Source organism: Quercus robur, chromosome 1, assembly GCF_932294415.1.
Source record: "Quercus robur chromosome 1, dhQueRobu3.1, whole genome shotgun sequence".
In the NCBI taxonomy this organism is placed as follows: domain Eukaryota; kingdom Viridiplantae; phylum Streptophyta; class Magnoliopsida; order Fagales; family Fagaceae; genus Quercus; species Quercus robur.
In genome coordinates, this window is record NC_065534.1 from 37,919,186 (window position 1) to 37,934,024 (window position 14,839).

Here is a 14,839-nt window from a genome sequence, read left to right on the forward strand (position 1 = left end):
TCAGAGGTGGAAGCTCTCGCTATGGAATCTGGAATTTTGCTTGCCCAAGGTATGAAGCTATCCCAGATTATTGTTGAATAAGATGCTTTATTAGTTGTTAGTAGTGTTAATGGGACGTTCATTGAGGGCAGTATTGGCCATCTGATTTAAGGCATCCTTGCCTTGTTGAGCTCTTTTACTAGCTGGAAGGTCAATCAAGTGAAATGGGACTACAACAAAACTGCTCATGAGCTAGCTCATTTGGCAAGAAGAAATGAAGACTCGCAGGTTTGGATAGGAGTTCTTCCTGTGGTTGTGTAGGAAATTGCCCAATTTGAATGTATTAATTAGTGCCTGCGTTTGCTGTCTTCTCTATTAGTTTTCTGTTGTACTTCCTTTTCTTTGCTTGATTGAATATATGTACAAGCTTTGCATAAATAAATAAATAAATAAAGTAGCTGAAATATTTTGCTCCTCAATTTTGGAGAAATTACTGTAATTGTAAAATAATGGCATCATCAATAATTAGGTTACCTAGAGTATTCACATTGATGTAACTATTTTTATTTCAGCAAATATATAACTAAAGACAAAAAAAAAAAAAAAAAAAACTCATGCATCAGTTTCACCAAATCGGTACAAAATATTAAGCGAGCAACACTGCCATGCCACGTGTGCAAGACGCTTTCAGGCCAAAGTTAGACTTTTATTTTTTTAATTATTTTCCTGCTTCAATAGTCTCTCTCTCTCCTTTGCTTTGCTCCAACTTCCAAGATATTATGGAGTACGTGTATGGTTAAGCTTTAATTTTTCACAACTAAGTTAGAATCCCTAGGTGGCCACAACCCATAGGTACGACTTCTCTAGATTCTCTTTAATCTTTATTTCTTATTAAAATAATAAATATATTATAGTACATAACATCATAATTTATGAAAACTATTTTATTCTTTTTGAGGAAATGAGAACTATTATTTTTTTTTTATGAGAAAAACTATTATTAAATTATAATATATAAATAAAATATAATATAACGTTATTTTTTTGGCTAAGCAAATAGTTTTCATATAAAATATAATGTAACGTTATCAAACTATAATATATAAATAAGAAGTAAATATTTTATTAGCTTTTTCATTTATTTTTTAATGTAAACAAAATTGAGAAATTAATTTTTCAATTAAAATTTAAAATCCTGACATGGCATTTTTAAAATGCTAAATAAAATTTTTTAATATTATTTTAATAGTCACGTCAACTTCATGCCCACTATTTTTTTTTATTTTTTTGATGGGAAATACGACTAAACTTTATTAATCAAAAAAATTGACAAATACATCCTGTTTGAGAGCTTGTTCAAGAAAACAAGGGGTCTCTTCAACCCAAACAGATAAATCTGCAATGCCTAAAGCATGTCTAGCAAGTAAATGAGCTGGCTTATTTCCATTTCGACCAACATGAGCGAAATCTACGTGACGGAAGCTATGAGCAACAGTAATGGAACTATAAACCAGAGCAGCAACAGATAATGGAGGAGGAGATAACTCCCTCAAAGCATTAACTAGAGACAACGAATCACCCTCAAGCGTGAAGTCCTGTATAGACATGTCTTTGGCGAATTTAAGGCCCAACTCAACAGCCTTAGCTTCAACCTCCATGGCACCTAGAGGAGCATCAAGTTTTTTACTGCAGGCATCGATCATCTGACCCGCTGCATCTCTAATTAAAATCCCCACCCCCGCCATTTTCTGCTCTTTGAACACAGCACCGTCTACATGAATTTTGTAGCGATTAGGAGAGGGAGGCGTCCATACCACTATTTGTGCACTCTATCTACCATGTAAGCGATTTTTGAAACTAAATTGAAAACAATTTTCAAATTTTGGAGACCAAAATAAGAGCTCCAAAAATGTGGGACCAAAATGGAAATGGCCCAAAATATAGGGACCAAAAGGTATTTTCATCTAGTCTTAATTTTAAATAATTGTTTACATATGATATATTATTATTATTATTATTATGAATGCATGAAAATGATAAGTGACAGATTCATATTATTGTTGTGAGCTTGCTAATTTATTGTGAATTGTTGAATTATTTGAAACCATGAAACCAACATATGTTAATTTATTTACTTATTATTCGTATGAATGCATGAAGATGGTAAGTGACAAATTCATATTATTGTTGTGAGCTTGCTAATTTAATGTGAATTGTTGAATTATTTTATTATTTTAAACCATTGATTCAGCATATTTTAATTTATTTACTTACGTTCACTTTTTTAGAGTTTTACTTCTTTTTTTAGGTGCAATTATAATTTGGGTCTGGCTTCCATCTCATTAAAAATCCTCATATTCTCTCTCATTCTTTTTTTTTGGTTAATATTCTCTCTCATTCTTATTTGAATGGAGGATACGCTCATACGCCATAAATAAAAAACTTAAAAGATTAAAAACAAGCCACGTCAATACCTAATATATTTCTATTTTACATGCATCTTTTAGTAACCTCCCTTAGCAAACTCATCACCCAATGCCCTTGGCAATGTACGACAAGGGGCCATTAGAAAGAAATGGTGCTAAAGACACCACTAGAATCTGAGAAACTGTCGACATGTCAAAATCGCCACCACAAACACTTGGAGGCTAAATAATTTTTTTTTTCCTTTCATTTTCTATTCTTAATCTCCAATGTCTATTTGAATCCGTTTCGTTAGGCATTTTGAGAGTTTAAAAGAGCGTTTTTAAAATCTAAAACTTTGTTTTGCAACCACAACTTCTCATAACATTTTTATGAATGTTTATTTTAAACTTAAAACCCCGTTTTTCAACAATTTATAAAAATACAACCTTTATCTCTTGCTCTTGCTCTTGCTCCCTCCAACCACAACATTTTTGATTTTATTACCGATGTGAGAGTTTTTTTTTTTTTTTTTTTTTTTTTTATTCTCTCTCTTGCTCTTTGTTTTTGTGACTAATGAATGTATGTGTATTTCGGATGATTGATAATAATTGGATAGATATATGGGTATTGGTGCATGACTTAAATTTCTCTAATTTTGCTGTCATGGGTTTTGCTAAGATCTTCTTAATGTTTCCTAATTACTGCATATTACTAAATTTGGACCACTACAAGGTTTTATTTTTTCTGCATAAGCTTGTGAATGAAACATCAAAGAATCTAGGTTAAGAAAAAGTTTGGAATTTTCAAATTTCACCCAAGTATTTGCGATGATGATTTTGACATGTCCTTAAGGTGTCTCTTGCACCATTTCTAATGGCTCATTGCCATTCGCTGCCAAGAGAATTGGACAATGGGTCTGCTAAGCAAGAGAGTCAATCTCGTATTGGAGGCTGTACCGGTTTGACCAGTGGAACGATATATTTCGGTACCAGTTAATACTGGTGTACCGTTTCAGGTTTACCGTTATTTTATATATATATATATATATATATATGTATGTGTGTGTATTATAATAAATATAAAAGTTTAACATAAAACATTACCTCAATTCAGAACAAATTATTCATGGTTTTAGATTTTAGCATCAATTAAAAGAAAAAGAAAAAAACACAATATAAAAAATAAAAAGCTTAATTGTTTTTGCATACTAAGAAAACAAATAATACTAATAAGTTAATGCAAATAAGTTACCATTCTGCCCTTACAAAAATTCAAAAATTATAAAACTAAAAAAAAAAAAGTTTTTTTTTTTTTTTTTTTGTTGGTACTAGCCGGTATGTCCAGTACCACCCGATATTGCTTGAAATTAGCTAGTATGACCGGTATTTAAACCGGTACGAAACATTGGCGTTTCGATACCAGTATATGTACTTGTATGGTACATACCGGCCGGTACGACCGGTACTAGTATGATATCGACTACCTTGCTGCTAAGTGAGATTGTTGTTGTTGTTTGGTTTTAATCTAAGCCCTTATTTGGAAGGAGGTAATAGAAATGAATGAAGAGAATAATTTTATAATATTATTTCATTTCCTTGTTTGGAAGTTTTAATTGAGGGAATGAAAAGTCTATTTCCTTATTTGGGAGTTTAAGTGAGAGAGAATGAAATGGGTAGGAGGGAACACCCATTCCTCTCTATTCCCTTAAAATCTCAAATTTTCATTCCACCCGAAATTAAGATGAATTGGAGGGAATGAAATCAGATTTAATGAATTTTTTACTAAAACTCCCAAAATACCCCTATATATTCAGCCATTTATTTTAAAATAGGGATCTAATAGTAATATTGTCATAAAATGATTCAATTCCTTTCCCTCTACGTTACTCCCAAACAATGTTACTTACGTTTCATTAATTTGCATTTCTTTATTTTAAAACATCCAAATAATGTTACTTAATTCTATTCCATTTTTTTTTTTCATTCCTTTCCCTTTCTTAAATACATTTTATTTTATTTCATTCCATTACTTTTTATTGCTTTATGATCATTTTATTCCCTACTCTTATGAACTCCCAAACGAAATTTTAGGTATTTGTCAAAAGGCTTATAACTCAACTAGTTCGTATTTTTTGATGTTTCTAAAAAAGCTAGAGTTCAAATCATTTTTCCATAATTATAACTATCGAGTTCAAAAAAAAAAAAAAAAACCTTTAGGTGTTTTATCTATCACGTGTCATCCATTCGAATAAAAATAAAAGAGAATGATAGGATTTTTGACAGTGTCATAGCCGAATCTTTAACTTACTTTCAATAAATAAGATTCTGAAAAGAAATTTTTTTTTTCTAAACAACCCAAAAGATTTTCCCTAAATAACATGTAAATAGTAAATACTATCACATACCAAATGAAAAATAAGAGCAAAGTGTATCTCTGATTGTACACACTTGAAAAAAATATCTACCTCGATACTCAATAAATCAATACGATCAAAATTCCATTATCATAGAATTATTCTCCTCTCTCCTCAGATCGACAAATTGACTGACATTCAAGTCTCCTCTCAAAAAAAAAAAAAAAGAGGAGAGAGAAGACTGACATTGTAGTAGTATAGTGTTTTTAAGTCTCATTTAATCCTTCATAATTGTATTAACAACTATTATACTCCCATATTTAAAACATCGTTACTGTAAAGACTCCAAACCTTTTTTGACGTACTTGATCACATAAATAAAATAATACAATATTGGGCCCACGCTACATATATTTTATCCTTTTTCCAATCTATATGAAAAGGCCTATAACATATAATATCTGTGAGAGTAGACTGAAGAGTAGCGATTCTGTTTGTGTTGTGAGAGTGTATATATATCAATATAAATATGTACTATCTTTCTTGGTGACCAAGCTACGCCCAATAGAAGCGTCTGTTACTTTGTGAAACACAATTTTCCTTTTATTGCTCTCCGGATTTTTCTCTCTGTACCCTATTCATCTTCTCCTCCTTCACTGATTGGAGCACTGTTTCAATGGCAATGCCGGCGGCTGGTCGAAAGAGAAAGCGAAAGAGAACATTTGCCACCAAAAGAAAGCTTTTTGTTGGTCAAAGAGTAGAGGTCATACAATGCCGCTTTTGTTTTACCTTCATCAATGCTTTTTTCTTGATTGATTTTTGTTTGCAATACATGGATTGTGATTTTTCTCGGTCTATTTACTTTTGGGTGTTTGTTGTTTTTGTTTTTTATGGATACCCAAATGAGTTTTCAGTCGTAATTGATTATGGTTTTTGTGTATCGTTTATTTGATTATATTCTTAGCTCGGTTTAGGTGTTTGTTGATGAATTTGGGTTTAATGCCGAGTTCCCTTGTATGCTATATTATTGATTGTGGCTACATTGTACACTGTAATTGTTTATTTTTACTATTATTGTCCATGTATAGCTAGTTTGTGCTCTGTTTGGTATTTATGTAATCCTTGGATTGGGGTTCTGCATTGGGTAACCAAGACTTTAGCTTTGGGGGTGTTTGTTTAATGATACCTTTTCTAATTTTAGTGATCAATTAGTTGTTGAGCCACGCACTCATCATTATTTGCATGGCTATGTGTTGGTTGGGAAAATCCAAGTTTTATGTGTAAAAAAGTTATGAACTTTTGCAGGTGAGGAGTGAGGAAGATGGGTTTCAGGGCTCTTGGCACTCTGCCACTGTCATTGCATGTTATAGTCAAGGTCGTCGTGTCAAATACGAGAACATCCTACAGGATGATGGGTCTAAAAATTTTGAGGCTGATGTGCCTGTTTCACCTGTATTGGATGGCATTGGTTTTGCCAATGAGAACTGTACTTATCGTGGGTGTATAAGGCCTTTGCCACCTCTTGTTGAGTTTAAAAAATTTGGCCTTCCCTATGGACTGTGTGTGGATGTGTTTTACCAGGAGGCTTGGTGGGAAGGTGTGATTTTTGATCACGATGACGGTTCACATACAAGGAGGATTTTCTTCCCAGATTTGGGTGATGAATTGGAGATGAGAATTAACATGTTGAGAATTACTCATGAGTGGAATGAGGTTACGGAGAATTGGCAGCGCCGCGGGACTTGGTTATTTCTTGAGTTGATTGAAGAATATGAGCAGGAGGGGGGGTACCTTGGTGTTTCTGTGAAGCAAATTTGGTATGACTTGCGGGATAAAAAAGGTTTTGAGAAGATTAAGGAGTGGACCTGTATGAGGAAAGATTTGTGGAAAGAGTTGGTGTTGGAAGTCATTAATGAGAACCTAAATATTATTATAAAAGATGTATTTCAGGTTTTGGTTTGTTCTGGGGGCTTGTTTCAAGAAACCAATGGTGTATTGGAGTCAGCTAGAACTGCCGTTAATGTTGATATTAGCCCTGGAGCAGATTTGGACAACTCTCTCGCGATTGTCCCTGTTGAGAACTCAGCGTGTAGTGATATGTTGGTTGATGAAGAGAAATGTGCTACAGATGAATTAATTTCTACTTTGGACATTAATGGGTCAGGTATGAATATTTTGGCAGACTCAGATGTACCCTGCCATGGTAAAGCATTGTGTTTGGTAGCTGAGTCTTCGTCTGTTTTACCTTCTAATCCAGATGGAATTTCTAGCACTAATTCTATGACCTTCAGTGAAGATTCTACTGTCATTTCCAATAAGATCAATGGGAAGCTCAAATGTTTGACACGCAGAAAAACTGCAAATTGGCTACCTGTTGGCTCTGATATACTTCCTGGAGCTGCATTCTACCCGGATGCTGTTACTGATTATGCACTTGGGAGTACGAATAGTGGAATATCTAGGAATTCTTTAATTAGTAATCTGCGGCAGCATCTTTCATACCTGGGCTGGAAAATTGAGTCATGGAGAGATGGGCACACACTTAGATTACGGTATACCTCACCTGATGGTAAATTTTATTATTCACTTCGTCAGGTCTGTCACTATATGATTGGATCCACCACAGAGATGATTTCTTCAATCGCAGATAATCAGAAAAGTGTGTATGTTTTACCCGGTGATCCATCTTCAACTCTGCTTCTAGAACAAAAAGAAGAAAATCAGGATCCTGATTATTGTCATCAAACTGTGATGTCTTCTGAGTCTGATGTATTTAGAGTAAAACCAGAATTTTGTCCTCAAGCTGTTGTGGACTATTATATGCATCCACTAGATAAGAGATCTAAAATGTTGATAGAAAAGGCACGGAAGCACCTCTCGGCAGTGGGGTGGCAGATGCGGTACTCATATACAAGAGGGAAGCCTGAGATGCGCTACATTTCGCCAAGAAGAAGGACATATTGTACACTTCGATCAGCATGCAAATGTTGTCTGGATGAAGGAACTCCTGAAAGTGTTGCTTCTGGCTGTGGATCAATTCAAAGCACACATGCAATTGAGGAAGATGAAGGACAATTAGGTAGTGATAAATCATCTTTGGCAGCAAGTAATGCACCATCCAGAAGGGGGTCCAGAGAGTCTTCTAGTATATCACAGTCAATCGAAAAAGTTCAGGGGATAAGAAAAATTTGTGGAAATCGAAAGGCTGATTTTTTTCACCATGCATCCCAGTCTCTTCGAACACAACGCAACTTAAAAGCTATGAAAGATGGCTCAGCAATTGGATTCATAAGTGATGAAAAGCTGAATTCAGAGGATCAAAATGCCAGCCTCCCAAAGTTAAAAAGAAGAAAGGTTTCTAGAGCGTTGATAAAATTAAGAGATGATCTGGAAAGTAGTCGCCTTACCCGTGTGCTGCGATCAAGCAAAAGAATACAGAAGGTGGTTCCTCCTAGTACCTCACACCAGACTCGTCGAACTATACTCTCTTGGTTGATAGACAACAATGTGGTATTGCCAAGGGCAAAAGTAAATTACTGTAGCAGAAAGAAAAAGAAACTAATGAAAGAAGGGCGGATTACTCGTGATGGGATAAAGTGCAGCTGTTGTCAAATGGTGTTTACTCTTCCTGGCTTCGGAATTCATGCTGGCAGCAAGTGCCAAAGACCAGCTCTTAGTATTTTTCTGGAAGATGGAAGGTCTTTGTTGGATTGTCAAATGCAAATAATACGTGATAATAAGATGGGGAGCTCCACTGGAGAACTGCCTGATAGAATGAAGGGAAATTGCCATCAAGGCGAGAATGATTACATTTGTACTGTTTGTCACTATGGTGGTGAATTGATTTTATGTGATCAATGTCCATCAGCATTCCATAAGATTTGCATCGGTTTGAAGGTGTGTGTGTATATAAATTCTAAGTACATACCACATAGTTGTCTGAATTCTTTTACTTCTCTCTCTTTAAGATTTTTTCTTTTACATATCAAAAAAATTATACCTATTAAAAAAAAAACTTTTTTCTTAGGGATTATGGCCAATGAGCTCTAGCTCAAATGGCACTTCCTCCCCTTGTAAGAGTAAGGTGTAGGGTGAACTTGTGGATTTACGACTCACTCACTTTGTGTGTAATTAGCAATAGAAAAAAAAATCTTGGGGATTAAGAGGTCATTGATTTCTTTTGTTGACCTGGAAATTGTCTTGTTTCTGTAGGATGTCCCTGATGGTGACTGGTTCTGCCCATCGTGCTGCTGTGGAATTTGTGGGAAAAAGAAATTTAGAAGCAACAATGCAGATCTAGTTGATGACAGCATACTCACTTGCAGTCAGTGTGAGCATAAATGTAGGTTATTCTTATCTGTCTGTAGATCGTTTTCTGAGGATTGCCTGTATATTATGTTTATGTAAATGAATATTTGACATGTTTCTAATGCTGATTTTTGTCAATTTGATGTAGATCATGTTGGCTGCTTAAAAAATAGAGCGGCAGATAAGTTGGAAAATTTTCCTGAAGAAAATTGGTTCTGCTGCAAAAAGTGTGAACAGGTATCTTGACACCCCCCCCCCCCCCCCCCTTTTTTTTTTGTAATATAATAATTCGTATCAACAAATGTTGATTTTGGCATTTATTATTTTTAACCTTTTTGTTATGTTCTTTTTTAATTCATATAAAAAATTTGAATCTTGTGAACAACTTTTGCATCATATATTTTTGGTTTTAGTGGCTCATATGAACTCATAAAGACTTTTTCTAGAGCTATGAATTAGCCTCTCAGATTCTTTTACAAATGTGCAGTGCATGTCAAATTTGATGTGGAAACTTCATTTTTTTCTTTATCTTTCTGTTTTCTTGTCAAATTTGAAGTATAAGTTTACATTTGGATTGGCTTTAGTCCAAGTACCAGAAAATCTAAAAAAATTAAATCATTGCATACCCAATTGACCAAAAATAATTTCTAGGGTCAAGAAGTCTCTGTTAATAGGTTTGAAGAAGTAAATTTAAAAGAAAAAATGTAAAAGCCAGAACTAAATTGACTCTGTACTCTCTAGGAAATGCTAGTTGTTTATATGCCAACAGAGGCTAAGAGAAATCAAAGAACATATTTAAATTGATATGCTCTTTCTTGAATTTGACATTTATCTCCTGCTTTATTTTTGCACATGGCCTCTGCTACTCTTGTTTATTGGTTAGAAATGCATTTCTAAGTTGGCACTATGTGGAACAAAGTTTATGAAGTTGTAGGGGAATAGAGGTCTTGGTTCCTTTGCAATTATTTGGTCATGGTTGCAATTTATATTTACAGGTTTCACTTGAAAAAACAAAGTTCATGATGTCATTAATGTAATCTGAGAAGGGGGAAAATACAATGATAATAAAAAGAAAAGGTTTGGGGTGAGCCAATTGAGAGAGCATAAGTGGCTACTATCACTTGTAAGGAAGGACAATAGAATTCAAATCATGTATGATTTTAATTGCAAGCTCATGTTATTTGGTTAGTAGCTTATGTAGCTAGTGTATTTCGCATGATGGGCTTTACTTTAATGATTTTGCTTCTTGGATTTACTGTGTTAGAATTCACATCTGGCACATTTCATTCTTCCAGATATTTTTGGGACTCCACAAGATTTTAGGTAAACCAATTCCAGTGGGTGTAGACAATCTCACTTGGACACTATTAAAGCCTATGACATCTGATAATCATGATATTGAGGCCTTTACAGAGAATTACAGCAAACTTAATATTGCTCTTGATGTGATGCATGAGTGTTTTGAGCCTGTTAAGGAGTCTCGCACCCGGAGAGATCTTGTTGAAGACGTTATTTTTAGTAGAGGGTAAGAAATTCTTTCTGTTTTTGTTATGTTCATAATTTTCCTTTATGTTGGGAAGCTGTGCATGATTATTCTATTTCATACTAAATATTTATTTACATAATCTGTGACCCCTTCTTGGATCATTTCCATTTATAATAAACTTTGTGAAAAGTACATATGAAAACTTGTGACTTGTGAGAGAATACCTTTCTTATTACTGAATCTGGACTTCAGTTATTTACAACAGCAAAACACCAATATCTGAAAACTGCCACTTCCAATGGCTCCCCCCCCCCAAATCACCTCCTTTCCTTTCCTGAAACCAGTTTTCAGAAACAGAGTATATTATTTTTAAGTGCAGAATCATGATTTCTATGATCTGAAACTTTTCAGGTCAGAGCTTAACCGTTTGAACTTCCGAGGGTTCTATACAGTGCTTTTGGAGAGAAGTGATGAAATGATTTCTGTGGCTACTGTAAGGTGAGTTTCATAGAATCCTTTATTTTATGCTTTGTTCAGTAATGATATTCTGAATTGTTATTTTCCTGTTCCAGGATCCATGGGGAGAAGGTGGCAGAAATACCTCTTGTTGGTACCAGGTTTCAATATCGTCGACTTGGAATGTGTCGCATCTTGATGAATGAGCTTGAAAAGGTAGCATACTTTTTTCGTTTGGAGGGGGGAGCGTTTTGATTGGGCTTTATAATCAATATTATGAGGCAACAGTGGTTTAATCAATTATTTTCCGTCCTTTAAAATGAGGCCAACGAAATGTTAACATGGTGAACCCCTTTTTGCTTATATAAAATTTCTTGCTGATTTAGGGATTGGTTGAAGAAGTATTAGTTCTTTCTTATTAATTATCAATATATATACATATTAGTTCTCTCTTATTGTAAGTAATTGTTAGCTCTCATACTGCTTGTTTTTAAACAACATTGTTTGAAATTTTATGGTTCAATTTGTTTAAGCATTAGTATTGATCTGTTTGTGGCGATTTGTGTTTGTTGGTTACTGATTTCCATTGTACAGCTATATTGATTAATATTTTATAATTTAGATGTTTGTTCTTTTCAGCTCCATCTTTTCCCAGTTTTTAATTTTTATAAATAGAAATTAGATGGATGGATGGTTGTATCATGTAGAATGTCAACTAACATGTTCTTATAGTTGATTTAACCTTCAAACCACTTATATAGCCTATGTAACTTTGCAGACTCAGGCAATTTCTGTAAATTATCCCAAAGGGTGAGATGTTTATGCCCGTTTTGTTGGGTTTTGTGTGTATGTGCGTGCTAACATGTGTTGGCACTGAAGGGGGTCAGTTAATGGGTTAAGGTTGATCCAAGTGAAAAAGAAAATAATCCTTACCTTTTTCTTCCTTTAGTTTTTGTTGCTGAAAAAAATTTAGTCATTTCTCACTATTATTTTCCATATTTTTTCTTTAGAAACTCATGGAATTAGGAGTCGAGAGGCTTATTTTGCCTGCAGTGCCTAGTGTGCTGAACGCATGGACTACTTCATTTCTGTTTACAAAGATGACTGATTCTGAGAGGTTGCAGTTTTTGGATTATACTTTCCTGGATTTCCGGGATACTGTCATGTGCCAGAAACTCCTAACAAAGATCCCTCCAGCAGAACCAAGCCCAGAAAGAGGTCTCTTTTTAACCCTTCAAGTATCTTATTTAAAGGGAAATATTTCATAATATTACTCTAATATGCCATTTTGCAGGAACCCAGAATAAGACTGTTGGTCTTGTCTGCAGAAATGGTGATTTGGATGTGCCAAGTGTGGTCTCTGAAGTATATCAACTGGAGCAGATTGATGAGAGCAGAATCATGGAACAAGGATTGGTGGTGTATGTCTAAACTTTCACTTCCTCTGTTTATGAAATGGAAAAAAACTACAATACACAAGGCATAGCCATCTACAAGGACAGTCAAACTCAGTGCCTAGTATCTCCAATTTAGAGACAGGTTAAGAAAATTAAATGACCAATTTAGAAGTTGCTCATATGTGAGATTCTTTATGTCATACTAATCCAAGTAAATGTGGTTGAATTGGTTGGATAATTTATCTAAATGTCATGGCCCAAGTTATGAGAACCAAAGAGCCAAATCCCAATTAAAGCAATGTTCTGATTTCATTCTTTATTTTTTTCTCTCTTAATTCTCATCTCTTTGTAGTACTGAAGTGGGATGAAATCAGGAACTGTATAAGAAATGAGATTTTTCACAATTGTAACCATGCTTTGCCGATGATGCTTGTAGTGCACCATATCATACCATGCATTTTAAAATTAATGCTGATATTAAAAGGTAATATCTCCTTTTAAATTGTTTACTCACATGAAAGAAAAAATGAACGTGCAAAAACCCCTTCTTGTACTTCTTAACTCAAATCCCATATTATTGTGTCTGGTCTCATAACAACTAATTTAATGGAAGTCCCATCTGGTAAAAAGTTAGACATATTTTGGCCACAGAAAGTTACCGAAAAGTTTAATTTCATTTAGGGGTCATTATCTTATGCATTCATTATCATGTATAAATGTTGATATTCACAACAATTTATGTAAGTAGTTTATTGAAGTTGCATGTGTGATGTTCTCATGCATCAAGCATTTTATTCTCTTACAAACTAAGGAAATTCTGGGGCTGGGGAATTTTTCCCCACGGTGGAGACAGGTGGTGGGGTGGGTGGCATCTAATATCCGTGCTGCTCTTCTTTAGAATTCTCTTGTCAATGGTATATTTCCCAGATCGTCTTTTACCATCCTGCTGTTAGTTTGTTATCCTTTACATTAGACTTGGCTGCTTGAGGCTTGTTGGCCATAGAATAGGAGAAATCCATCTCAACCCTGAGCCCATTTTTACCCACTACCTTGTGAGCTGGGTGGGCACCATCCAGCTGGTAGTTTGGTGAAATCCATATCAGACCCAAAAGGGCCAAAACCCACACCAGTCTTTCCTTCCTATTCTACACAATGCTCCTAGTAACACCACAGAGTGTAGAAATTCCAGTCTCTCCAAAGCAAAAAACCAAAATTTCCTACCCTATACCAGCATACCTGGCAGTTGGTGAGCACAGGAGTGTTTCCTTTTATCTTTAATTAAATTCTCATTGTTCCTAGTTTGGTGTGTGTGTGAGTTCTTGATGTTCATCTAAAGCAATTGGGAAATGCACCTTGATCATGGTGGTATCTAAGTTCTTCAGAATCTGATTGAACCTGCTTTCTTTATGCCTTTATCACATAAAATTGTCTTTGTTTTCTTGAATCCTGTCCGTTATTTATATAAGTGGAGTTACTGATTGTGTAGCTGACCACTGTAATTTTTGTCAGTCCTGCAGGCACCAATGGAAATGGTAGCAATGGTCCAGTTGATATGGTTGTCAAGGTATTTTTCCCTGTGAACAAACCAAATATTCCATAATTGTTCTGTACTTCTTACTTTTCTGATCATGCTTTTTCTTTTTTGTTCCTCCAAAACAAGATTGTTTGACTTGCTTCTTTTCTGTAGGTGGACCAACAGGATTGTCTTAGTGAAGTCAGTCGAGAGCGCTTGCTTGACGATGACAATTTTAATAAAGGATTCAGAAGAAACAGTAATACTTTTTTCAAGTGTTACAAGCGGAGGGCATTAGCCAGCAGAAGTTGAGTTTTGTTCCCTTTGCCCAGACAGCTAAATTGACTGATCTAAATGTATCAGCGTATATAATGAAAATAAGAGCATGGAAGATTTTTGGTGCAGTTAATAGAATTGGTCGAGGACCTCAAATTTTGGTTTGCAAGATGCGTAGATTCTTCCTTGTACAGAATACATGAGAAGACTTTGGGTTTCTTGGGTCTCAGGTTATGCTTCTTTTAATGTATAGTTAAGGGAGATATAGCAATAGAGCTCACTTCTAGTTGCACAGAAGGCTGCGCAGTAGAAATGTAATGCTGCCTTATTTATGCAATACAGCCAAATATATGGAAATTAAAAACCATGTTTTTACTTATTTTTCATCTTAATGATAATTTTCCAGGGGTGGGATACTGAAGTTGATGTTCCAGTCTCACAGCTAGTGTAGGTGTACACTCTCTCGTCTGATAACTCACACACCATAACATGTACTATCTTTTCACCTACTTTCTTTCATTTGTCCTTTTCATGCTTTTCTTCGTGCTGAAGAAATCTGGTAGAAAAATGCTATAGATTTGAAAAGGAGGAAATCATCCCACAAATTCGTGCTAAACTGTTCAACTGTTAACCATGGTTAATAATATATATGTTTACTTTCTTGA

General features: G+C 34.8%; 2 protein-coding genes across 5 annotated transcripts; one reads left to right on the plus strand and one right to left on the minus strand.

Moving 5' to 3' along the window:
• Positions 1-1,292: 1,292 nt before the first annotated feature.
• On the minus strand, positions 1,293-1,724 carry LOC126707515 (uncharacterized). The gene has a single exon (XM_050407242.1). The coding sequence runs from the start codon at positions 1,722-1,724 to the stop codon at positions 1,293-1,295; it is 432 nt and encodes a 143-aa protein (XP_050263199.1).
• A 3,494-nt stretch (positions 1,725-5,218) lies between these two features.
• Positions 5,219-14,839, plus strand: LOC126689063 (uncharacterized). Of its 4 annotated transcripts, XR_007644415.1 has the most exons (12): positions 5,219-5,501; positions 6,044-8,635; positions 8,951-9,080; positions 9,195-9,283; positions 10,342-10,571; positions 10,944-11,030; positions 11,105-11,204; positions 11,999-12,206; positions 12,283-12,409; positions 13,895-13,949; positions 14,073-14,488; positions 14,581-14,839. XR_007644415.1 is itself a non-coding variant. In XM_050384093.1 (11 exons), the coding sequence occupies exons 1-11, from the start codon at positions 5,415-5,417 to the stop codon at positions 14,208-14,210; spliced, it is 3,843 nt and encodes a 1,280-aa protein (XP_050240050.1). In that variant the 5' UTR covers positions 5,219-5,414; the 3' UTR covers positions 14,211-14,553. The 4 variants fall into 4 exon arrangements, 1 of the variants encoding a protein (XP_050240050.1); XR_007644417.1 differs by lacking the exon at positions 14,581-14,839 and having other exon boundaries at positions 12,283-12,527; positions 13,903-13,949; positions 14,073-14,158; XR_007644416.1 differs by lacking the exon at positions 14,581-14,839 and having other exon boundaries at positions 12,283-12,527; positions 14,073-14,153.